This window comes from Leucopleurus acutus, assembly GCF_964270905.1.
Source record: "Leucopleurus acutus genome assembly, chromosome: 6".
Lineage (NCBI taxonomy): Eukaryota > Metazoa > Chordata > Mammalia > Artiodactyla > Delphinidae > Leucopleurus > Leucopleurus acutus.
In genome coordinates this window covers 89,515,619-89,541,558 of record NC_139149.1, presented here as the reverse complement: position 1 = coordinate 89,541,558, position 25,940 = coordinate 89,515,619, and the positions used below count along the sequence as shown (strand labels likewise).

Sequence of the window (25,940 nt, the reverse complement as noted above, 5' to 3'; positions counted from 1 at the left end):
TTCATACAATTGTCCTAAATCCAGCCAACTTGCAGATGATCCTCATGAATTATCTGGATAGAGAGGCAATCAGAACATCTGTACATCTCTTCCTTCCTAAAATTTATAACTCTTACTTTTATTTGTTTTTGTAGATTAGAATTCCAAAACAGGGACAGCAAATAAGTTCCAATTCTATTATTATATGCCAGCTCCAATGGACTCATACTGACATCCTGGAGGGCTATCTTTCAAGGTCTATCAAGGAGATTCCGCCCTATCTGGCACAGTGTGGAGGGGACAGGGGTGGTCCTGATGCCCTGTATTTTATTTCTCTGCTTCAGACTAGAGTTGGATCACAGTGGTGAAAAGGGGGATGGGGGTGATTTTTTCCTGACTTTAACAGGGATGTCTTTTGTCTATCTCACTTTTATACGAAATTTGCCTTTTATTTCTGACGTTTTAAGGATGTTTCCTCTCTTCCTAGATCATGTACCAGTTTTTAAAAAATCAGAATGGCTGATGAATTTTACCAATGCATTTTGAGAATCCACTGGTTCAGTAACTTTTTTTCTTCCTTTAATATATCAATTAACTGTTGAACAAATTTTAAATTCCTGAAATAAATCTTTCCATATCATGGAACATAATTCTTTAATATGTTCTTGAAAATGTTTGCTAATATATTATGCTTTATCTTTGATTTCATCTTAAATAAGATTTGTTTATATTTATATATCTGATTTAGATGGTATTTAGATGAGACTTCAAACTTCAGACTTTTGAGTTGATGCTGAAACCATCTCATATTGGACAATTTTCCTTGGCCAATTAGACCAATTTCCTTCAAAGTCTGAAATCAGAATTTAACTAGTTTCTCTCAGCAATAACAATATTTTCAATAAAACTTTATCAAATGTTGGTATTACAGTTATGTTAGCCTCCTAAACTAAACTGGGAAGTTTTCTGAGTTTTTCCAGTTTTTAGAAGAGTTGAGTAACAGGGATTCCCCTATCCCTTGAAAGTTTAAAGGAATTTGCCTGCAAAACTATCTCTGCTTATGGTTGTTTATCTTTGATGACTGTTTTTCCTCGTCAAAAAGTCTTCTATAGTAATTAGTCTTTCAACTTTTTTTTCATATGTTTTGATCATTTCTATTTTCTATTACATATACATTTTCTATTACATATACAAATGTACAGGGCATTTGTATATTACATATACATTTTCTATTACCTAGATATGGCTCCAGAGCTTTCTCTTCTCTTCTCCTCTTCTCTTCTCCACACTGTGAAAGGGGTGAATACATACTCAGTGCCTAGTAAGTGCTCAGAAATGCTAGCCACTGATGTAGTGATGTTGGTGGTGGGTAAAAGAAGGTATATTAATAATTTTTTTCTGATTATAAAAATAACATGTGCTCTTTATAGAAAATTTAGGTAATATTGACAAGTAGGAAGAAAATAACTAAGAATTCGAGCACTCAAAGATATCCACTGTTAACAATCTGATGAATGACACTAGAAATTAAGCTCCACGGGGCAAGAATTTTTATCTGTTTTGTTAGTTGCTATATTTCAAGAGCCTGGAATCATGCCAGGGCCATATAGTAAGAGCTCAATAAAAATCTGCTGAATGAATGGATGGATAGTCATTTTCATAGATGCATAAGTATGTGTGTACATATGACTAGAATATATTAACAAACTGAATTTATATTCTACAGATAGTTTTTTGTCTTATTGTTTCATAGGCTATTTCATTTTTATATAAAAAGTGGACAGCTTCATGGAGGAGTCTCCTCACTGGGGGATTCCTTAGTCTGGTGGGCTCAGAGGAGGCTCTCTATGGTCACCTGCAGCCTAGGATAGCATAGTCCATTATTATTTGTTCCCAGGTAGGAAAGAGAGCTCTAGAACTTGATTTCCTCATCTGCAAAATAAAGTAGGGCTACATGCTCTCTAGGATTTCCTTCTAGGATACAGGATTTATCTAATGAGACAGTCCTTTATCTATGATATTTCATGTTTTCTTTACAGATGCTCTTAATAGTATTGAGAATTCCATTTATAGAACAGCCTTCAAATTACGATCAGTGCAAACCTTGTGCCAATGTAAGTACAGGTTCTCTTGAAATACTTGAAATAATCTGACCCTGATGTGTAATGTAAAATTCATAGAAAACCAAAAACTCCGCCCATGTGAGTGACTGTTGGATCTGGAAGGTTGGACCTGTGCATCTACCCTACTTGTAACAGAGAAGATGGAGTGTGGAAGATACACCTGTGTTCCACCCACATGTAGCTTCGCTGACTGACAATAGACAATAATTCATGGATGAGGATTTTAATTCTTTAAAAAAATGTTCCTACTTGGTTTCTGCAAATTTTTTGTTTATTTAGTTCCTTTTCAGGATACCAATATTGATGCAAAATAAAATCACAAAATAAGTTAGTTTAATATAACTTGTAGATTCAAATATAAACATTTCTAAATTCCTTCTACTACTTAAGACTTGCATTTTAAAGTTGTACCCCCATCTCTTTCTGAACCTGCAAAAGTAAGTTCAGATGAATAATCCTCAGGCCATAAAGTTTAAAAATCGCTTGAGAATTTCATGAGAACTACTCTTTTGCATTAAATTTTATCTGATTGAATGCCATGGTTTCTTTTCCTATACCGTTATCTAGGTAAAATACAGTAAAAATTTTTATCCTGTAAAAATTCTCCAAAATGAACTTGGGTCCTGGCTGTGAAAAATGACAGGCATTCAGCATATCTGAAGTTACTGATTTCTAATAAGTTCTGTATTGCATTTTTAAAAAATCACTTTGTGTAATTTATGACATTTATTACAGCAGACCTAAAAAAATTGTGTTTTATATATAAATTGTATTATATATATATAAATTGTATTATACACACACACACACACACATACACATACATATGTCATTTTTCCTAAAGGTTGAATTTTTTTTAATATTCTGCCTCTGCCTAATAAGTTAGATAGACCAGTGATTTTCAAACTGTGTTTCACAGAATGGACATGGGTGTGAAGTAGGGTAAGAAAGGGCCAGCGAGGTGGGAAAAGGAAGTAGAGGCAAGTCGAGAAAACCCAAAGGCCCAGCAAGGTGGGAAAAGGAAGAATAGGCAAGTAGGAAAACCCAAAAGGCTATCTCCTCTACCAGAACAACTCTGTTTTGCTTTATCTTCCATATTGCATTTCTGTGAAAGTATCCTTTGAAGAAGGGATTCTTGGCTTTAAAAAAAATTTTTTTTAAATCACTGATATAGACAAATTACTTATATTATTCCAGAAATCAGCAAAAGGCAGAAGATGCTCACTAAAAATTTACCCTCAATCATGTTATTTTCCTGGAGAATGTCTCCTATTAAAGAAAGTTAGTAGCCAATGCTCACATGAGCCTTCATCATTGTTCATATGAGCCTGGGTGTGTACAGTGTAATTCGAGGGTGTACCTTTCTGAATTTTTTATTACGCCTGCATCAGAAACAGTGAATATAAATAATATGCATGGGAAATAGTAACAGTACACGAAATCAGAAGTTGAAAAGTTCTACCTATAACAGATAACCAAACAAAAATTGGAAAACAAAAGTCCCTAACACCGAGATAAACATATTGTGAGCTCCAGGCAGCAGGATCTGGAGAGCCGGAGAGCGTTCCTGCACAAATCTGGTGGTGAGATTAATGGACACCACTATTATCTGTTTTGCTGTAATACAGAAGTCTCGGCAGAAGACGCAGCATCCTGTGTACAGCATGCCAGGCCGAGGTGATAGGTTTTGTGATTGAATAACGATAAAAGAGTTTGCAGTCTCTACCACATGCAGCCACGTTTTTTTCACAGTCACATCCCAAAACATACCCCTCACTTTCTTAGACTCTCCCTTTAAAAGCAGTATCAGAGAACAAATAAAAAATTTTATCATACGTGCTAGATTTGTGGATCTGAGGTTGATTTACAAAGTAGACAGAAGTGCAGGGTTTTATCACTTCACAGTCTGAAGCATTTTAAATGCCAGCAGCTCTTGGTGCCACTGACATCCCCATCTCAGATGGCACAAGTGGGTGTTTATTCATTTTGTCTGTCATCCTCCATCTGCAAGAAACCATAGGGTTAGTTCTATCTCATTCTTCCTTATATTTATTGCCTTGTAACATTTTTAGGAGAAGGTGATAAAAAATATGTAAGAAATAAACCATTATTTTTTGTAAGCAACTTTGGTTTTATTAAGTGCCTTTCCGGATAATAATACTGATGAGACCAAGATCAAAACAATAAACATTACTAAAGCAAGGGTGAGACCTAAGGAGTCTAATTCAGCAACTGCTCTTTTATAAAGATCACTGAGTTTTTTAAGTGATGCATTTGCATTTTTATACACAATATTCCTTCTCAAGCTAGGCTGTAGACAAGAAAAAATGATATTTGAACATGAAAGATGAATTTTCTCAATCCACTTAATAAACAGTATAAAAATGTTTTTCCCAACTTTTCACCAGTGTCCTAACTTCCTCGGAAAGCTATTTTCAAGTTTCTCACTTCTTTCCCTTTTAATTTCCTTTTATAAAGCCACATCCTAGAGGTTATACTGGGAATAATGTTCTAACTATGCTTTACAAACAGATGCATTTTTTCCAAAATCAAATCAACTGTTAGAATAGGAACACTTGAATTATACACGAGAGATGTATCCAAATAGTGGCCATATGTAATTCCCTTAAAAAAAAACAGCTGCCGTAAAAAACAGTCCTCATTAAAGACTAGATGATGTTTACTTTCTTGAAGCCTTTTGTTCAGATCAGAGGTGATGCAGTGTTTCCTTTGCTTCCTGCAGTGGACTTGATTGACAGTTCTCTGATTCAGCATGTCCTACTACGTCAGAGTCTCTGGGAGGCAAGAGAAAGTGCTGTCTCTGTGCAGCAGCTTTTTCAGGCTCTGCAGGAGCTGTTTCAGAGAGTCAGGGTGGAAAAACCAGGACAGGTGCACCCCAGAGCTTCGGAACTCACTCTGAGCCTTCTCACAACAATGTATGACAGGTGAGGCTGAGGGGACCATGCTGTGACCTCACAGGGGGTGTTTAGTTGCCTCTGGTCATTGACCAGTTGGGGTTGTCTAATATTTATTCAAGGTTTGATATCTAAGAAGGCTTCTTTGTTTGTTTTCCTCAAATGTATTATTCAGGAGGGGAACAAAGAAGTACATGCTTATCAACCTCACTAATATGAATGATTCATGGACAGCAAAAAGGGGGAAAATCCACATTTTCATACAGACTCATTTCCACTCTAGAGAAGCACACACACCTTTTGCTAGGGCAGTTATGCATCTATGTACATATATAAATTACACTTTTCTCTTGAGTCCCGGTAGTATATGTCTTTGCTTATTCCTTTATAACCAGTTGTCAGTTTCTGTTTGTGAATAACGTGTGCATAAATGGCTAACCTATTGTCTTAGTCTGGGCTGCTATACCAAACTACCTAGACTGGGTGACTTAAACATTTATTTCTCACAGTTCTGGAGGCTGGGAAGTCTAAGGTCAGGGCACCGGCAGACAGGTGGGTCTGGTGAGAACCCACTTCCTGGTACATAGAGGGCCATCTTTTGGCTGTGTCCTCACATGGTGAAAGGGGCGAGGGAGCTCTCTGGGGTCTCTTTTGTAGTAATAGCAATCCAATTCATAAGAGTTCCACCCTTGTGACCTAATCATCTTCCCATGCCCCATCTCTAAATACCATCACATTGGGGGTTAGGATTTCAACATATGACTTGGAGAGGCACACATAAAACAGCTTACACCCTGTCAAAGGCTTGATTATGCATGCTCTAAGTCAGTGGTGTTGGGGGTGTGTGTTTGTGTGTGTGCTTACCACTTTTTTGCCCCACTTCAGTTGTGTTTATCTTACATGGTCTTGACCCAGTAGCCTTCATCCTGTAGAATGGCGTTTTAAAAGCTCACAGTAAATATAAAACATTTGGAAAGTGCAGAAAAGAGTGAAGAAGAAGAAATACCACCCCAAAGCCTGCCTCCCAAAGGCAAGCACAGTTTAACCACTAGGCAAATTCCTTACTAGTTTATTATTTATTTATTTTTGTTGTTGTACAAATAGTATATAAGCATGTTCTCAAGTTATTTTTTCATGATTTCAGTCTCCTTAAGCATTATGATCTTGGCTACCCTTTCTTGTATCAATGCTTGCCTCTAACAATGCTCCGGCATTTGATACATTGTATTTTGTAGGTTTGGAAACTGCACAACCAAGGGGCACAGGGTGATGAGGCTCTAAGTGAGGGCCTGAGAACGGGTGGATTTTTTTAATATAAATGTTTGCTCCTTCTGCCTGCCTTTTGGTCCTTGTCTCTGTTGTTTGGTTTCCCAGCATGTGAGCCCTAAAGGAAGTGAGACTGCCTGGTCCAGGAGGACCCAGGAAGACCCAGGAAGATGCTTGTGTCTCCAGTGCCTAGGACAGGGCTTAGTACAGAGAAAGTACCCAATAAACATTTGTTGAACACATGAATGAATGAATAAATGAAGGATGAAATATTTTCATTCAATTCTTAGTTCTGTCAAATTCTAGATATAGGAAAACTGACCATGAAAAGAGTGAACTTGTAACACAGTGTCAGAAATGTCCATTCAGGGACTTCCCTGGCGGTCCAATGGTTAAGACCCTGAGCTACTGCTGCAGGGGGCGCAAGTTCCATCCCTTCTTGGGGAGCTAAGATCCCACATGCTGCACAGTGCAGCCAAAAACAAAAAAGAAAGAAAGAAATGTCCATTCACAGTCATGGTTTTTATAAACCACTTCACCAAGAATAACCCTGCCTTCCCCATTCGTATCTCTGTTTTGTTGCCATGCAGCTCAGGAACGGGTTTTCTCAAGCTTGGACCTGCAGCCGCCGCCCTGATTGCCCTCTCAGGGGATAGTCCTCTTACAAAATACAGAGGTAACATATGTAGGAGTTTTGAATGTCTGAAGTGCGGTGACCACCAAATCTCTCCAACACGTTATCTGCTTCACTCACTCCTGTATCCCCGCCACACTGCTCTGGTTCGACAAGTACTCAGCAACACTTAGAATTTTTCAAGATGTTGATCTATGCTTTCTAACTATTCATAATTTGGTTATCCTTGATATTTATTTGTATAGGGATTATTCAGACACCAGTAGTTATTATTCCCTTAAAGACAGACTCTGCTCACATCGCCATTTACCAACCTTGTGGTCTTTGTCATTGATGTGCTAGATTATCAAAAAGTTGAAATGTGAATGTGTCTTCATTAATTATCAAATTATTTAGTTTGGGAAGCCTTCAAAACAGCAAGCAAATAACCAAGAATTATAACTTTCGCCTTTATAGCCACAAATAAACTGTTTAGAATTCAAAGCACATATTCTTCGAAGATATATAGCAAGTATTCAGTTTAAAGATTTCTTTCCCCCCTTATGTGTCTAGCTCTTTTTCAGCTCTATGCAGAAAATAACAGGGGAGGTTATAATTCTGGGGGACGCATGACTCGAAGGATTTTGAGAAACCTACTAACAGATCTACAACAGGTAAATCTCTAATACTTAAGAATTCTAAATTTGTTCCAGTTATATTAGTCACATTTATTATTAAAGGATCTGATTTTTACAGTGTCAGTTCTACCTTAATATAGCTCTCCATGCAACCTCTCTCCTCTTTACCTGGTATTATCTGAATATAGGCTGATCTATTGCAATTGCTCCCTAACTGGTTTGCCCAACTCAATCCTCTCCTCTCTGCAACTCTTCCTCCACACAGCAGCCAGTGACTCTTCCAAAATGTAAATGTAAATGCCTAAAATTCTTCGTTGGCCATATTCTGTCATAGAATAAAACCTGAACTCAGCATCACAGGCAAAGCTTTCATGATTTGACTCAATCCTTCTCTTTTCAGAAAGAGGTAAATCATGATACTTATACAAATATAAAATGAACATGTATTCAAAATTTTATTTAATTTGTTAATTAGAAGAGGGCTCCAGTAAGTTACAACTAGTTGAAAAAAATAACCAAAGAACAGACAAGCTGATAGATTAAGAATGTTACAATGAATTTGCAGGTGGACCCAAGACTGACTTTAGGCTGAAGGGGAGGGTTGTCCCTCAACCAGGACAGAATTTATTTGCATGTCTATAGATCAGAATTATTTACATTGTGATCAGTTGTCTACAAGTTAACATTAATGTCTACAAAATTATAAAATAGCTTAGTCAAAGACAGTGATGCATATCTCTATAGGTTCAGATAATCCCCATTGAAACAATATCCAGTGGTTTCTTTTGCGTATTCCACAGTGTTTAAGTTTTCCTTCCATCATTGTCACTCTTGCGTATCAAAATTGTTACTGTACCTGACATGCACCAAGTTCTCCATGCCTGACTTGTGCAGGTGCAATCTGTCTGCAACACCACTGCCTCTCCTTTCACTTGACAAATACTGTTTGTCTTTCAAGATCACTCAAATATCAGTCATCTCCTCACTGAAAGCTCCTTTAACTCTTGTACATAATTTTGTTATAGCACTTGTCAAATGTTGTTGCAATTATGTCCTAGGTATATGCTTTTCCCACTAGGCTGCTTCTCAAGGGCAAGAATTTTATCTCATTTATCTTTATGGCTTGAAAAGTTCTTGATACTAAAGCCTTCAACGGTGCTTAATGGGAACATAGATGAAATGCAACCCCGAATACTCAAATAGTTGCTTTCCATCATTTCCTATTCTTTAAGAATGTACAAATGTAGTGTTGTTTTTATCCATACTAGGCAAGGGAATTTAACCCCCTTAAAGTAAATATGTTTCTTAAATATTAAAATGATGTAAAATCATGTAACCAAGCAAGATCTTCTGCAAATGGGTTAAGCAGGCTCTGGATTATCTTGTGTACAGTGGTCACTGTCCTTCTGTATCTTTTACCCCTGTTTCAAGGATGTGTCTATTCTTCTTCAAGCCCCTGTAAAATCCCCAAACTAGGTTTTCCTCACTGTGAAGCCATAGTAATTTTCTGTCATTTTTCCCCCGGGTCTGGACTGTAGGGGAGAAAAAAATTTCTTTTTCCTTGACCCATCTTAAGTTCTGTCACTGGGGCCCTATAAATTGGACTGGCAAAAGACAGAATTAACAAGAGAAAAACAAACCAAAGTTTAAATGTGTATGGTGCATACACATGGGAACACCCAGTGATGAGTAACTCAAAGAGGTGGATGGAACTCAGGCTTGTAAATTATTTTACATTAAACAAAGGGAAGGGGGCTCTGGGCTTCTGGGTGGGGGGAGGCAGGTTATGAGAAAGTGACCGGGAAATAGATGGTGAACAAGGGTTGTTTAGTAAGGTTTGTTATGCAGATTTAAGTCTGTGAGTTTTCCGTTAATAAGTGTTGTTAAGAGTCCTCCTCTTCCTGATAGGGAGAGGGAGACACTATTGGTAAAAAGAAATTTCCTTTATAAATGTAAATTTCCTTTACAAAAGGAAAACCTGTGCCCTGTTTTTATAGCTTTTTCTGCATCTAGTGGTTCTCAATGGCCTTTAGTTCAAAACAATATGTATGCCAAGGGCTCGTATTTGGGGGTGACCTATTCTGGTACCCTTCAGAACCGAGGATTCTGAACTGAGGATAATTATGATACAGGTGGGAGTGGGTAAGGAAAGAGATTATCAGACAGGGAATATGATTTAGAAAAACCTATCCAAAATTACCTTTGCTTTGATTTGGCCTTAATAGTAATAGTTTATGTTCATATTGATTGTAATAATTAGTATTTAATGTATTCTGTAAATTCCAAAGAATATGTAAGATGTTCATATTTTTTAAGTGGAGCAATGATTTTTTTTTTAATTCCTAAGGTTCAAACATCATATGTAGTTATTTAAGAGCTGCTCTGGTGGTTGCAGCAGCACATGGGCCCTGTTTTCTGCTGACTCCAGGCATGTTAAGGAGCTACTTCCCCATCAATCCCAACATCTTCGGACTCAAGCTACGGGGAGCCAGGGAGACTGGGAAAATCTGTCCATCCATTTGTGCAACCAGGCTTGTTACACTAAGGTGTTGAGGTGGATGTAATGAAAGAAGATGGACGGAGGGGCATTTTCCTCCTCCTGAAATCCTGTACTGCTTCCTCACTACTACAGCCGGCCCCAGGCTCGCTCCCCATCCAAGAGGCCCTAAAAATCTGCCCTTGTTTCAGGCTCAACTGAGGTCAATGAGCTGCCGCATGGCAGCTCCTGCAGCGCTGTCTCCCCCCCAATGCATTAGTAGGCTTCTGAGAAAGCTGTTAGGAAGGTGGAGATTTGCACGGCAAATTATCATCCCATTTACTACCATTAAGGACACTGAGATGGGTTCCCACAGAAAACTCCAGGCCCTACCGTGTAATCCCAGCCCCTCGCGCAAGAATCGTCATTATCATTTCAAGTGGTGTTCTGCCTGTGCTGGCATCCTATCCAGCCACACTGCATCCTTCCGTAGAACACCTGCAAGAAATTAGTCAAATGGGCAATTCATCTACAAAATCTTTGTGCACACACTTAAAAGCCAAAAGTGTAGGTTAGAACCCACTACAGAAGTGAATTTTCTTTTGACTGGTGTCAGAATCACAGAGCTTGCAAGTGGGTCCTATCTGATCCACATTCCTTATTTTACAAATGAGACTAAACCCCTTTCTCAGGGCTCAAGGACGCCGTCCAAATAAGTGCTCCAGTTAGCTCATCAGCACTCTCAGGCCAAAGTATGGTTAGTGAGTTATTTTTTCAGACAAAAGCCAAATAACACATAGTACTTATTCAGCTGGTGATGGGGTTATTATCAATTTAAAGTACAAGCCATCTTGTCAGGATTACGCAAATGTTTGTTGACTTCTGTCTGGCTAATTGTCAGCAAAGTGGCTCTAAGTGCCACTTTCCTGATTAGAAGAATGTTTATTCGAGTTGATGGACTCAGCAGGGGGGTCTTTGAAATTACTTCTGAGCTTGGGAGCAACGCCTGCTGACAGACTGTGCTGTAGACAACATCAGATGCGAAACTGGGACCCACAACCAAATGGGCATAAATGGAGGTGACAGGTACATGTATCTGTGCATATAGATAATGTCAGGGCCAAGTCCCTGGCCATCTCGGCAGTCACAAGGGGTTCTCAGTCCCTTCATTAAACTCCTTAATGGGACTGATTGAAAGATGGAAACCATTGAGTGAGGTAGTATAAATCAAGCCATTGGAATACACATCAGGACTGGGTGCGACAAAGCTTTGGGAGAACCCCTCAACAGAGTAAGGAGTCTTAGAGTGAGATCTCAATTCTGCAGCTAACTTGCATTTGTTTGTTTGTTTTCTTGCTTGTTTGTTGTACCTTGGACAAAATTCCAGGTCTCAATTACTCCTTGCTTTAAACAAAGATAATGACTGCCCTACCTCAGAAATTGGGATTTGTGAAAAGGAGACGACGTGAAAGTGTTTGAAAAGGTTTCCTTAAAACTGCCCTGAACTTTGATACAGTATCGTCGTTACTTGTAATTCATAGGTGCACAAGGGCAAAGAAAGATTAAATATTTGACTGGGGTCAAAAGAAGAGAAACAATGCAAGCCCTCCCTGTATTTCCCCCACTGCCAGACTTTCTTCTCACTCCTCCTCCCAGCTCCACTTCTTCCCACTTGTTCATTCATTATCTCTATTCATACACCGCACAAAACCCACACATGTCCTGTTTGCCTAGACTGAGACAGCTCATCCAGCCTCAGACACCAGATACTTGTGACGCTATGGCCGTAAGCGCCACCGCTCAGGCATGACTGGTGGCCACCTATTTCTCCATTTCTTGATCGCTGACGTGGGGTTTCTTGCCTCTTGTAGATCCCAACTGTCATGGGGGAAAGTCGAGCTCTGTACTCTGTGGAGAGTGCTACACGCAGCTGTTTCCAAGGGGTGAGTGCCATTCACATGTCCCTTGGACCTGGGGGGCAGACACCACTGCTGGGGGGCAGACACCACTGCTGACCCATTTAAATCACAGACCTACTACTCTACACCACCTCCTAGACAACCTAATTTAGAGGTAGACTTGCCCCGACTTTGCATGTGATAAACTTCCTAAGCAGAGCCTACAGAAACAGAGCCAGAAGAGAAGATGAAAATACATTTTCATCTCTACAAGAGACCAAAGTTCTGCCTAGAAACACATCTGAGTGTGCCATGGTTTTTCAGGTGTTGAGCTCAGCAATTAAAGAAGAGAAATTCCTATCTTGGGTACAATCTGAACCTCCCATCCTCCTGTGGCTCCCGACCTGCTACCGACTGTCAGCCACTGAAATGGTCACTCACCCTGTTCGATGTCGAATCTGCAGGAACTTCCCCATCACAGGACTGAGGTAGAGTCATTCATCACTATTACATGGACCGTCACTCTCCAAATGGGTCTGGAGTTGGAGCTGCGTCTCTCCAGATTGGTTTTTGTGGTCCTTCTCACACATCTAGAACTCAGTTGATTTTGGGGGGTCAATAATTTCCTGTATGAGTGGTCCTGCTTATAATACATTTTATTTTACCTTCTATAATTAATGGAATATTAAGTTCTATTGACACATACTCTGACCGCTAGATGTTTTTGTTCCTTAAGGGGAAATTTTTTTGTCTTTTGTTACCAAAAAATGCTGTTAAATACTTTGGAACCATCCATAATAATAACAATAGTTTACATTCTTTGTTTTTTTTTAAAGTTTTATTGAAGTATAGTTGATTTACAATGTTGTGTTAATTTCTGCTGTGCAGCAAAGTGGTTCAGTTAAACGTATATATATTCTTTTTCATGTTCTTTTCCGTTACGGTTTATCACAGGATATTGACTATAGTTCTTTGTGCTATATAGTAGGACCTTGTTACATTTGTTAAATGTTGAACAAGTGTTAGGTTGTGTAGTTCACCTGGATCATTTCATGTAAAACCTGTTACAACTCTCTATAAATGTGGTATTATTATGCCTAATTTGCAGAGACACTAAATAACTTAAACTTAAGCTCACATGGTTAGCAAGTGGCAGAGGCTACCGACCGAATCCAGGTTGCCTGCTTTGCAACCGTGATGCTCTGCTGCCGCCTTGTGCAGACAACTGAGAACATTCCTTGAACCCAAAGGAATGATGAGGCTTTGTGGGAGCAGCTCACGCCAGAGCTTCTCTGGCCTCGAGGAAAAGGCAGATTTGAAAGCTAGGTTTGGACATTGGAGATTCAGACCTTTCCACAGCTTTGAGGATGACAGTCAAAATCCCATATTAGGGAAAGGGTGTTGTAGTTCTCTTGTCAATACAACAATAAAGGGCTTCCCTGGTGGCACAGTGGTTGAGAGTCCACCTGCCAATGCAGGGGACACGGGTTCGTGCCCCGGTCCAGGAAGATCCCACGTGCCGTGGAGCGGCTGGGCCCGTGAGCCATGGCCGCTGAGCCTGCGCGTCCGGAGCCTGTGCTCCACAACGGGAGAGGCCACAACAGTGAGAGGCCCACGTACCGCAAAAAAAAACCCAAAAAACAAAAACAAAAATGCCGCTGTGTGACTTTTCCTTTCTCCTAGAAATCTGAGGCAATGTACAGTTTTCATATATGCAGACAGCTGCGTGATCTGGGCATGGCCTTTAACCTTTCTAGACCTTGGTTTCTTTGTAAGCAAGAGGAGAGGTGGGTCAAATGATGACTTAGACTTCTTTTAGCTGTAACCTTCTGAGTCTATTAGAAATTGCTTGAATGTATTACAGTTCTAACCTTAAACCTGTGTTTTTGGCTCTCAGAAAACTCCAGCAATAGCCTCAAGGCTTTTAGTTTCAGTGAGATTCATAAAGACATTTTAGAGCAGAAGTGTTTGCAGATCTGGAAGTATAGCAGGAAGAGGCAAAGACTTGACCTCCTAAAGTAAGAGAAGCTACAAAGCCCAGAGCTTGTTCCTAAGACAAATGTTCGATTTTAGCAGAACATGTCACATTTATGCTCTGTAATAGCCATGTAAGTTTGAAATGAAATTAGGGGGAAAAAAGTTGGTTCTCTATGAGTAAAGCCATCAACAACAGACCAGTCTCATTATCCACACTGCACCCTTTCTCACACACCTGTCGGTAGTTTCAGAGCATGGAGGAAATAAGCCAAGATTAGGGTCAGTGTATTGTCCTAACAAGTCAACTGTAACCATACAGTAACGTTAAATAAAGCAGCCAGGACAGGTGGCTCATCAAATCATCTTTATAAAAAATGCTTTATGTTATAGACTTCATGTCTCCCCAGTTACACATGCTGAATAATTTTCAAAGCTTTGTAAAAACTTTGCAAGTCCGAGAGGGCAGGGTTTACTAGCCCCATTTTCTTTTTTTTTTTTTTTTTTTTGCGGTACGCGGGCCTCTCACTGTTGTGGCCTCTCCCGTTGCAGAGCACAGGCTCTGGACGCGCAGGCTCAGCGGCCATGGCTCACAGGCCCAGCCTCTCCGCGGCATGTGGGATCTTCCCAGACCGGGGCACGAACCCGCGTCCCCTGCATCGGCAGGTGGACTCTCAACCACTGCGCCACCAGGGAAGCCCCCATTTTCTTCACTGAAGAAACTGTCATTCATTTAATTTCCTTCAACTAATGTTCTTTGAAAACCTGCGTTGTTCCAGGTATCTTCAAAACAATGAGCTTAAGTTTCCATTTCAAGGTCACCTGGTAACAGTGGCATGTGACTCAAACTCAAGTCTCCTGCCTTGGTGGTCTATTAACAGGGGTTAAAATAGCTGGCTCTCCATTTAGATGGTATCCCTGGGCTCAAAACCTAATGCTACCACTTACTACGTAGTTGTGTAACTTTGTGCAATTGCTTAAACTCTCTTTGAATCAGTTTCTTTAAATGAGGATAATAATAAGAATGCCTTGCCTTAAAGAACTTTCATGGGGATTAACTATGTCAATGCATGTCCACTGCCTGCTACATACTAAGGGCTCAAAAATGTTTGCTACTGTGATAGCCCTTCAACACTCTGTATTAATATCCTACCCTGGGACTAGATGTCGGGGACGGCAGTGAACAAGGACTGTGACAGTTTGTCTCATGGCATTTGCACCCTCCTGCTCTGCCTTCCAATGACTTTGGTCAGAAGCCCTTCTGCCATCTGGCCTCAGGAACATTGCAAGTGGGGTTTTTTTTTTGTTTTATTTTTGTTTTTTTTTGCGGTACACGGGCCTCTCACTGTTGTGGCCTCTCCCATTGCGGAGCACAGGCTCCGGACGCGCAGGCTCAGTGGCCATGGCTCACGGGCCCAGGCGCTCCACGGCACGTGGGATCTTCCCGGACCGGGGCACGAACCCGCGTCCCCTTTATCGGCAGGCGGACTCTCAACCACTGCGCCACCAGGGAAGCCCCATTGCAAGTTTTTATTCCTCCATTCTCCACAGTTACCTGTAGGTCTGATAGGTCTGAAAAGCGCTAACCCTTCTCTTCACCCCAGTCTGCATTACCTTACTCCTCATCTTTCTACCTGGGATTTCCTCTACTTTAATCTCCCACCCAGCATTCTATGCCTAGCATGAGTCTCAGCTCTTCCAGAAAAATTTATCAGACCATACCAGCTCCCAGGGATGTCCCCCGTCTCTCCTACAGCATGTATTTTCCATGCCTCTTACTCGGCACTTCATCACACAGTATCTAATTTTGCTAGTTAGTACCTCAAGCTTCCATATCATGTCTTTGCCGCCAGATATGAAATTTGAAGAGCATAGGAATCTTGTCATAGTTTAATTTTTATAACTTTGAAGACCGGGGTTGAAAACTCAAATGCTATTGGGGGCAAGGCAAGGAGTATAAATGAGGGCAGTAGTCTGGGGAGGGACTGTCTTAAAGGTGTAGCTGCCCCCTTGTCCTCGCCCATTGCTGCCGTTGATGAGGAAGACCCTACTTTATGCCGCATCCTCTGTAGTTGAAGAAGGGAGTTAAAATAGCAGGAAAAAAGTATAGATCCCTGATATTTTGCAGACAAACAATATGATCCCACTCATCCTTAAAAGTTACTAATTCATGGCTATGAGGTCTCACCAGCCCTCCCCAATATCACAACATGTTCCCTGAGTGCCCAGAGACACCCTTCCCTACCAGAGTGTCTCAAGATTTCCGCCTGTCTTTCTGATCACAGGAGATTTAAGATTGTAACTGTCCATAACAGAAAGCCTGCAACACTGATGTGTTAAGAAACTTGGGTGTGGTGGTCACTCAGTCCTGGCTGGTGAGGAACTCCCTCTCTTCCACGTTATTCTTTCCTACATACAGATTTCTGATAAATGACACATTTATTTTAGATTCTTTATCTATGGTTCTATTTTCCCCAACACCACACAAGAATACAGGTCCAATATCATCATATCTCACACATTTCCAGAGAAGCTAGAATTCAAACTTTTTGGAAATCTCCCAGTTTCCTTTAAGTTGGCAATTAAATTCCAATTACCTGAATGAATTATGCAGCTGCACAAATGTGGCTGCAGACTTAAGGGTCTATCCTAAAGGTTGTAGCACATAATGCCCTGCATGTAAAAGACACTTGGTATTTGGAGGGCGGGGTGGAGAGGATGAATCCAGCCTCTATATGATAGTTTGTTGACAAAACTATATTAATTTAATGTCATGTTATAAAAATGCCAACAAAAGAAGACAACTTTATACTCACTCGATAGCTCAGACACCTCCTGTATATTTTAGGGTGCTTATTCTCCACCTGAATGATACTTTCTTTGCTCACCTCCTAGTAGTGATGTAAGTCACACTTGCATTTTAATTGGCAGATACCGCTGTCTGAAGTGTCTCAACTTTGACATCTGTCAGGTGTGTTTCTTATCTGGTCTTCAGAGCAAGTCCCACCAGAAGTCTCATCCTGTGATTGAGAACTGCATCCAGGTAACATTTAATGCCGTGTACCAAACTACTCATGAATCTTATCAGTGAAAGCTACAGCAATTAAAAAACTTTTCCTCCTGGAAAACCACAGGTTCTGCTCCTTTCATACATATAATATTTAAGACTAAGGAAGTGGCAAGCTCAACCTTAACTATCTCTCAATATACATATACTTTCTTTACACTGTAGATTTTAATAAACCTTTTGGGGATAAGAAAAGGCCAGAGTATAATCTGAAACCATTGACTCCTACTGTGCACTAGAAAATATCTGAGCGGTAAGAGGGGAGAGGCATTGGAAATGGACACAGATTAAAAAGAAAAAGGCCTGGTTTGGTAAAATGACGCATCAAGGTCTCTAGTTGCTAGTACATTTCGGGAATTTTCTTTTTTAACATGTCTTTTCCTGAGCACTAAAATTCAAGTAATTTTTTCCTTAGGAAAAACAAAAGAAAAAGATTTCTATCTCAGTTTTGACTGGAAAAGTGTAAAACTAAGACTTCATAGCTGACTTTCAAAATTTTTTAAAGAAAATGATAATACTCAGCAAGAGAATTAAGCTCTTGCTAAGAAGAAAGAGACATAGGATAATTTTAAAGCAGAGAGCATTTCAATTTTTCCAGAAAGGACACTCTCTTTTCATCACTGAGTATGAATCCGTTTCTCCATGCAGATGGCCTCATCCCCAAATTTCACAATAGTGAAAAATATTGATTAATTACCTTTACTGAGGACAGTTCTCCCCTCATTCTCTCTTTACCATGAATGGTCCACAAAAGTCATGTGCCTCAATCTTGCCAAATAATTTTCAATGGATATTGCTTTACTAAATTTTATTAACCCAGATCCTCAGATCATTGGCCTATGAGCCTCTTGTTTCTAAAAGTCTGGGGAGAAATAGGGCTTATCGATATTAGACTGACACCATGTGGTCATTTTGTTATTACACTTTAGATTTCAAGGGTTGAATATTTTAAATTAAAGGTCTCTCTGCTTTGTTTCCTTTTGCCTTACCTGTGGGGGGGACTTCAGGTGGTCTGAGAATCCACTGATATTTTATACAAGACTAAATGTATGAGGATTTTTCTGGAAATAAAATCTCAGGAATCCTCCAAATTAGTAACCACAGGCTTAGTCCTCTTTCATGCCTTCTTCTAGCTTTCACCTTCCCCATTCCTGGGTTGCTCTAAGGAACAGGAGTTTTTGTAGAAGTTGGGGGGTATTTAATTCGGAAACGTATACTATATGTATGTGTATAGAGAGAGGATGTGAAGAAATTCAGGTAGTAAGGAAGTAAGATGATTTTTCTGTGGATATCACGGTAAGTGAAATAATTTCAGAAACTTCCATGGCGGCCAATCCACCCACGTAAGGAAAGAAGACCACTTTAAGACTGATCTGATGCCCCTTGTTCTGTTGGCCATTCCAGCAGGTGTCAACAAAAGACAATACAAAACTCTTCCTCAGGACCCTCAGAAACAACCTGCTCCAAGGGCGCTGTAGGAGGAAAGAAGCTGCGAGAAGGCAGTGGCTGCTGGACCAGGTGAATCCAAGGGATGTGGCTAACCAGGCACAGGCCAGGTGAGTGTCTCCGAGTGACAGTCGTGCAGGTTAGCAACCCAGAGCCTGGGTACTAGGTTATGAAGCCAGCAAGCAGGGGAGGGGTAAAGATGCTGTTCCCCTCTAGAAGCGACCTTTAATTTTAAAGTAGACCGCGAGACAAAAATACCTTTAAGTGGCCCATCCAATCATTTAGAGTTATCCCAACTAAAGACCTCAGGCAGACACAGAAGATTTTTAGTATTAGAGTATTTGAATAACTTTCTCCAACATCTTTCTTTTTTGTTGGGTTACTTTTGAAAGCCTAATTCAGAATTAATACTTATTTTTAAAAAAAGGAAAAGAAAGACACATTCCATCACTCACAGGTGAGTGCTATTCACATTTCAGCATTACCAGATCAGGAATTATGCTACAGATACAACTTTTCAACCTTTTCTCCATTTACATTAAACAGAGAGCATTTTCCCGTCATTAGCTTCCAAAATATCATTTCAATGACCTCACTCTTATCCTTATAAGGAAGTGCCGTAATTCACAAGCAATCCCTTAACATTTTGGTTATTTTCAAATTTTGCCCCCCACCAAAATTCTGTAGTCAGCATCCCTACACACGCATTTTCTTATATTTTATTAAGATAAATTCTCTCAGGTAAAACCATTGCATCAAAAGTTGTGAATTTTGTTAATCCTCAAAATTCAGAATGCCAAACTATGCTTCAGAGGGTGATCTCAAAGGATGTCCCAGCACCACTGGTATCTGAGATCGCCCATCACATACCTGAGCACCAGCCTAAGGATGACTTTTTAAAAGTCTTCATGGGGCTTCCCTGGTGGCGCAGTGGTTGAGAGTCCGCCTGCCAATGCAGGGGACGCGGGTTCGTGCCCCGGTCCGGGAAGATCCCACATGCTGCGCAGCGGCTGGGCCCGTGAGCCATGGCTGCTGAGCCTGCGTGTCTGGAGCCTGTGCTCCGCAACGGGAGAGGCCACAACAGTGAGAGGCCCGCGTACCGCAAAAAAAAAAAAAAAAAAATCTTCATGACCTTAACTACTGAAGTAACTCCTTCTTTATAATTTAAAATTTCAGAAGATAAAGGAAAGAGGTACTGTTTCCATGGGATTATGATCATCAGACTTTTGGGAGAAGAAAACCCAGAATAATTCATTCACTCTTATTTTATCTACCAGAAGTATAAGAATAGATCACTTTAATCAAATTGGTATTCATTTATTAATTTCTTTTGTAATTCTCTAAACTTTTCTCAGACATCTACCAGCATATTTCCTTCTCGATCCCAGACCCTATTTCTGTGGTCATTTTGTCACTTTTTACAGTTTGGTATAATTTAATGTATTTTTACAGCTCTTTAAAGGGAAAAAAAATGCATGTTGACTTCGCATTAGATGCCATGCCTTATACCTGTACCACATTTTCCTAGCAGGTGGTTATCAATGTAGTCTTTTTTTTTTTTTAATTTTTGGCTGCATCGGGTCTTTGTTGCTGCGCGTGGGCTTTTCTCTAGTTGTGGCAAGCGGGGGCTACTCTTCAGTGCGCGGGCTTCTCATCGCAGTGGCTTCTCTTGTTGCAGAGCACAGGCTCTAGGCGCGCCGGCTTCAGTAGTTGTAGCAAGTGAGCTCAGTAGTTGTGGCTCGTGGGCTCCAGAGCGCAGGCTCAGTAGTTGTGGCACACAGGCTTAGTTGCTCCGCGGCATGTGGGATCTTCCCGGACCAGGGCTCGAACCCGTATCCCCTGCACTGACAGGCAGATTCTTAACCACTGTGCCAGCAGGGAAGCCCCAATGTATTCTTAAAGTTAGAGAATTTGGATATCATCTTGATGTATAGCTTTAATAGAGTACAGATAATTTAAATTTTAAAATAGAAACAAAGATATCAGATGCCAATTCATCTGTCTTCTTCAGGCCATTTATTTCACCTTTCCCTGACAGAGTGACAGTAAATTAGGACAATTAATCAGCTGGATTTATTGAATACTTGAGATCTTGTCTAAATTCCTCCATTCTCATAGTTAGAACACAAAGATCCATGCTCTTATGTGCATTTCTTTTGGCCACAGAAGCCTGCCTGATCTTTTACAAATTCAAAATATGACGGCATTCCTCACGCACTCATTTTGCCCAAACTTCTGTGCCTTAAACCCCTCCATTAGCTTCCCATTGTTTTTAAGCTAAAACCTAAAAGTTGTAAGATGACTTAGAAAACTCCTGCATGTTTGAGCTACCCTGGGAACCTCTCCAGTGTCATCTCCCCACCAATCTCTGTGCTCCAGCCCTGATTCCTCCCTCCTCCCCATAAGACTAAGCCAGATTCCCCCACTCTTAAGACGTAAACCTTTACTTTAAAGAATTCATATTCCTAGGGCTTCTCTGGTGGCGCAGTGGTTGAGAGTTCGCCTGCCGATGCAGGGGACGCGGGTTCGTGCCCCGGTCCGGGAAGATCCCACATGCCGCGGAGCGGCTGGGCCCGTGAGCCATGGCCGCTGAGCCTGCGCATCCGGAGCCTGTGCTTCGCAACGGGAGAGGCCACAACAGTGAGAGGCCCGCATACCGCAAAAAAAAAAAAAAAAAAAGAATTCATATTCCTAGACCACTTCTCTGTATGACTTGACGCCTACCTCCTAAATACTTGCAAAAGTTCTGCTCAAATGTCATCTCATCCTTAAGGCCTTTCCTGACCACCCATTTATCATTTTAGCCCCTGTCCCCACTCTGGCACTCGCAATCCTCCTCCCTTGCTTTATTTTTCTTCAAAGCACTTCATCAGCATCTGACGTTATACAAATTTCACTTTTAGTTAAAAATTTTTTTTCGATAATGTAAGCTCCATTGGGGGAAGAAACTTTTATTGTTTCCAGTTGTATTTCCAGAATCTGTACAAATGTCTGAATATGATAAATGCTCAATAAGTGTTTGTTGAATGACTGACAGACCGAGTAATAAAATGGATGGATGCATGATGGAGGGATTAACGGATTGATTGATAAAGTGGGTCTTTTAGAATGGGGTATGAAAGTGTCTCAAGGAGTAATTACCCAGTGTTGGAAGACATTAGTGAAGTTTGAACCTGGGACAGAGAGACACAGAAGTCTTGTTCTCAGCCAACTCTGTGTGTGGCCTTGGGGACTGTTTCTAAGACTTGGTTTCTTCACCTGAGAATAGGGATAACCTGTCCTTCCTATTCCCAGAGTAATATTTGTGGAGACAAGATGAGGAAAGGGAATTGCAAGTCCTCCGCAAAGCTAAACATTCTTTAAATGTTGGTGTGTTATATTCTGTTCACCAGAGTACAATTGAGTTGTTCACCAAAATAAAATTCTAATGGAATAATTTGCACTTTAGCCTAGATACTGATGAATTCAAAAATTCTGATTAGTGATTGGTCAAGGGGAAATTAATGTGGAATATTACTATTTTACATTGTGATAATAGGCAAAATCATATCCTTGCTATCTATTAAGTTGGCACATTGGTACTGACCATCTTCTGAGAGATTCATGGTTATTGCCAAATGGTAATATTGAATTCATTCATTGATTCAGCAAACATTCTTCATCCTAATAAGCCTCCTTCCTTTTAATGTGGATTCCATGCAATAGCTTACACTGATAATATTTTCACTTACAAAAACATAACTGAAATCCAGGTACCAAATATTACCACTATTATTATATATTTTGGGACATTCTTATAAATATACTAAAAAATGAATATAAAAACTGTGAAAAAGAACACACAAAATTACTTCCATTTACATTTAATATGATTGTGAATCCCCAAGAAACCACAAGTAACTCTAGCTAAAACTGTAGAATTAATTGGTTTTGAGTGGTGGAAAATAAAATATGTATGCGCAAATAGCTCTTCACTATATCAGCAATAGCTAGCTAGAAATTTTATAAAAATCCCATTTACAATACCTGTAAAATTATTTTTAAAAGAAACTAGAAAAAATTTAACAAAAAAGATACAAAACCCATATAAGGAAAGCTGTAATATTTGATTGAATATACAGAAAACAAGACCTGAGCAAAAGGGAGAAACATAGCAAATTCCTAAAAGAGAAGACACTAACATAACAATGTACACGATTCAAAAATTAACCTTAAAATCAGTACTCGCGATGCTTCTTTGGTCATTTGCAGCCATGCAGAGTGGGAAAAAAGTGTGAGTTGCCTGATGCACAGCTGAGGTAGAACTGAATGTCACCCTGCCTTCTGATTTCTGCCCTTAGAGTATAAACACGTGTCCTTTACACAGTCTATCTTGTGCCATGTTTTTCACATTTTTGTGCTTTTTCTTGGTGACTTCACTGTTGCAAATACCCTCCAAACATGGTGCTGAAGTGCTGGCTAGCGTTCCTAGGTGCGAGAAGGCTATGATATGTCTTAACAAAAAATACGTGTATGAAATAAGCTTCGTTCAGACACGAGTTACATGGGTTCAATGTTACTGAATCAACAGTAAACATTAAACAGTATACATATATCTTTAAATAGAAACACATGGGGGTGGGGGATGGGATGAACTGGGAGATTGGGATTGACATATATACACTAATATGTATAAAATAGATAACTAATAAAAAATAGAGAAAAGAAACACATGAAAAACAAGATTATATATTGATAGGTTGATGAAAATATTCTGACCAGAGACTTCCAAGATCCTAACCCTGTGTTTCCCCCAGGAGCCATCGTTCAGTTTCCACTAATTCATTGTTCATGTGACTGCAAAGAGCATAGCTACCATGGATAATAAGAATGAACTGCATTTAAATTAAATGCATTTCCAAATAGAATCATGATGTTTTTTAAATAAGATAAAATAAATTTGAAGACATGTTGAAAGAATAAAGGTACAAGGATATTTAAAATTGTGGAAATAAAAAATAGTGAGAGGGGCAGGACAGGAATAAAGAGGCAGACGTAGAGGATGGACTTGAGAACACGGGGAGGGGGAAGGGTAAGCTGGGACGATGTGAGAGAGTGGCATGGACATATATACACTACCAAATGTAAATTAGATAGCTAGTGGGAAGCAGCCGCATAACACAGGGAGATCAGCTTGGTGTTTTGTGACCACCTAGAGGGGTGGGATAGGGAGGGTGGGAGGGAGGGGATATGGGGATATATGTATACATATAGTTGATTCATTTTGTTATACCGCAGAAACTAACACAACATTGTAAAGCAATTATACTCCAATAAAGATGTTAAAAAAAATTGTGAGAAGGGTTGTTCTTCAACAGGCGTTAAAACTTACTCTAGAGCCACCATGACCAAATAATATAGTATAAATCATAAATGGGTATATTGATCTGAGGATAAGAATACAAAATTTGATTAATGATCCAAGCATAAATGAGAGCCTAACATATGAGAAAGGTGGTATTTCAGTTCAGTGGAAAAAGATGCCTAACTGGCTATCCATCAGGTATCCATTGTTTTGCCCCATAAATGAAAATAAATTCCAAATTGATTGAAGTTTAAATGTAAACATAGTTTAAAATAAAAATATTAGAAAAATTTAGGAAACCTGGGGTTGGAGGAGACCTTTCGAAGCAAGACAACGAAATAAGGAATCACGAAGTAATAGAAACACACATATATATGATGACATGCGAATGTAGACATTTTCTCATGGTAAATGATATTATAAACAAAATCAAAACTAAGTCTCAGACTTGGAAAAATATTTTCACTAAGAGGATAAACTGTGCTATGGAAAGGTCCCTACAAATTGATAGGAAAAACTGAAAAAGAAGAAGGAGAAGATGAAGAAGAGGAAGAGGAAAAGAAGGAAGAGGAGAAGGAAACGGAAATAAGGAAGAAGAAAATGAGGAAGAGGAGAGCGAGGGCAAGGAGGAAAAGACTCCAAGTATATAAATAGGCAAAATCACAGAAGAGGAATTCCAAATGGCCATGAAACACACAAAGATATGCTCATCTTAACTAGCGGTTAGACAAATGTCAATTAAAGGAACAATGAGCTATTGTCACTTTCTTTAACAGAATGGCAAAGAGTAAATGAATAACGTCCAGTGCTGGTGAACATGGAAGAAATTAGGTGCGCTGGACATTTGGTTGAAGTACAAATGGCTATAGACTTTTCAGAAAATAATCTGAAAAATAAATAAATCTTTAGTGAACACTCTTCTAGGCACTCGGGATATATCAGGGAACAAAAGAGATGAAGATCTCACGGAGCTTTCATTCTACTGGGGAAACTAGACAATTAAAAATAGGCATATACATGAATTATAATAATATATTAGGAGCTAAAAGTACTAAAGTAAAAGAAAGAAAGAAGAGCCAGGTAAGAGAGAGCAAGACTTAGAGGGAGTGTTGGTAGCAAATTTAAACTGAGTGGTCTTAGTGGTCCTCAGTGAGAGGTGATATTGGAACAAAGCCTTGAAGGAGGTGAGGGAGTGAATCTTACAGGTACCTGCAAAAGCATACCGCTAACTGAGACTGCCAACTGAGACACACACAGGAGTGTGCCCGGCAGCTCCAAAGAACAGCAAGGAGGCTAGTGTGGCTGAATGGAACGAAGGAGGAAATATTGATAATAGCCTAAAGGGGGCAGCGTAGAAGCCAGGCTATATAAATATTTTCCTAAATTTTTTCCTAATGTTTCTATTTTGAATTTTAATTTAAATGTTCAACCCATTTGAAATTTATTTTAGCAAAGGTTTAGCTTGCTTTCTTTCAGATGGATAGCCAATCTATCTTTTCCCACTTCAATGAGATACCAACTTTGTCACATATTAGGGTTCCTTATATACTTGAATCAATTCATAAAATTTATATTCTCTTCCTCAGATCTAGAGGTCAATTCTTGTGCATATACTAGATGTATGGTCATGGTGGTGCTATATTAAGTAGAAGGATAAAGTTACTGTCATCTGAAATGGGGGAGGCTCTCGGTGGAACAGTATCATAGGGGAAGATCAGGAGTTCAGTTTGGAACATGTTAAGATTGACGTGTCTCTCAGACATCCACATGGAGATGTTGAGTAGGCAGTTTTCCATTCGTGTCCGGAATTTGGGAGAAAGTCTATTGGAGATCAAATGTGTGAATTTTTGACATACATGTTTTCTTTTGTTTTTGTTTTTTTTGTTGCGATACGCGGGCCTCTCACTGTTGTGGTCTCTCCCGTTGCGGAGCACAGGCTCCGGATGCGCAGGCTCAGCGGCCATTGCTCACGGGCCCAGCCGCTCCGCGGCATGTAGGATCCTCCCGGACCGGGGCACGAACCCGTGTCCCCTGCATCGGCAGGCGGACTCTCAACCACTGTGCCACCAGGGAAGCCCGACATACATGGTTTTAAAAGCCATGGGATTGTATGAGATCACCAAATAGACAGTGTAGATGGAGAAGAGAGGAAAACTGAGAACTGAACCATGGGACACTCCACATGACACAGTTGGAGAGAA

The 25,940-nt window shown here is 40.0% G+C and overlaps 1 protein-coding gene across 1 annotated transcript in view; it reads left to right on the top strand.

Moving 5' to 3' along the window:
* The window catches only part of DYTN (dystrotelin), a gene marked incomplete at both ends in the record, with an annotated part of 51,130 nt that overhangs the window by 6,778 nt on the left and 18,412 nt on the right, over positions 1-25,940 (top strand). The window contains 8 exons of the mRNA XM_082841590.1: positions 2,019-2,093; positions 4,846-5,047; positions 6,874-6,959; positions 7,470-7,570; positions 11,882-11,953; positions 12,233-12,396; positions 16,814-16,925; positions 18,357-18,505. Of these exons, the coding sequence (XP_082697716.1) occupies positions 2,019-2,093; positions 4,846-5,047; positions 6,874-6,959; positions 7,470-7,570; positions 11,882-11,953; positions 12,233-12,396; positions 16,814-16,925; positions 18,357-18,505 (961 nt within the window). The remainder of the gene's footprint in view (positions 1-2,018; positions 2,094-4,845; positions 5,048-6,873; positions 6,960-7,469; positions 7,571-11,881; positions 11,954-12,232; positions 12,397-16,813; positions 16,926-18,356; positions 18,506-25,940) is intronic.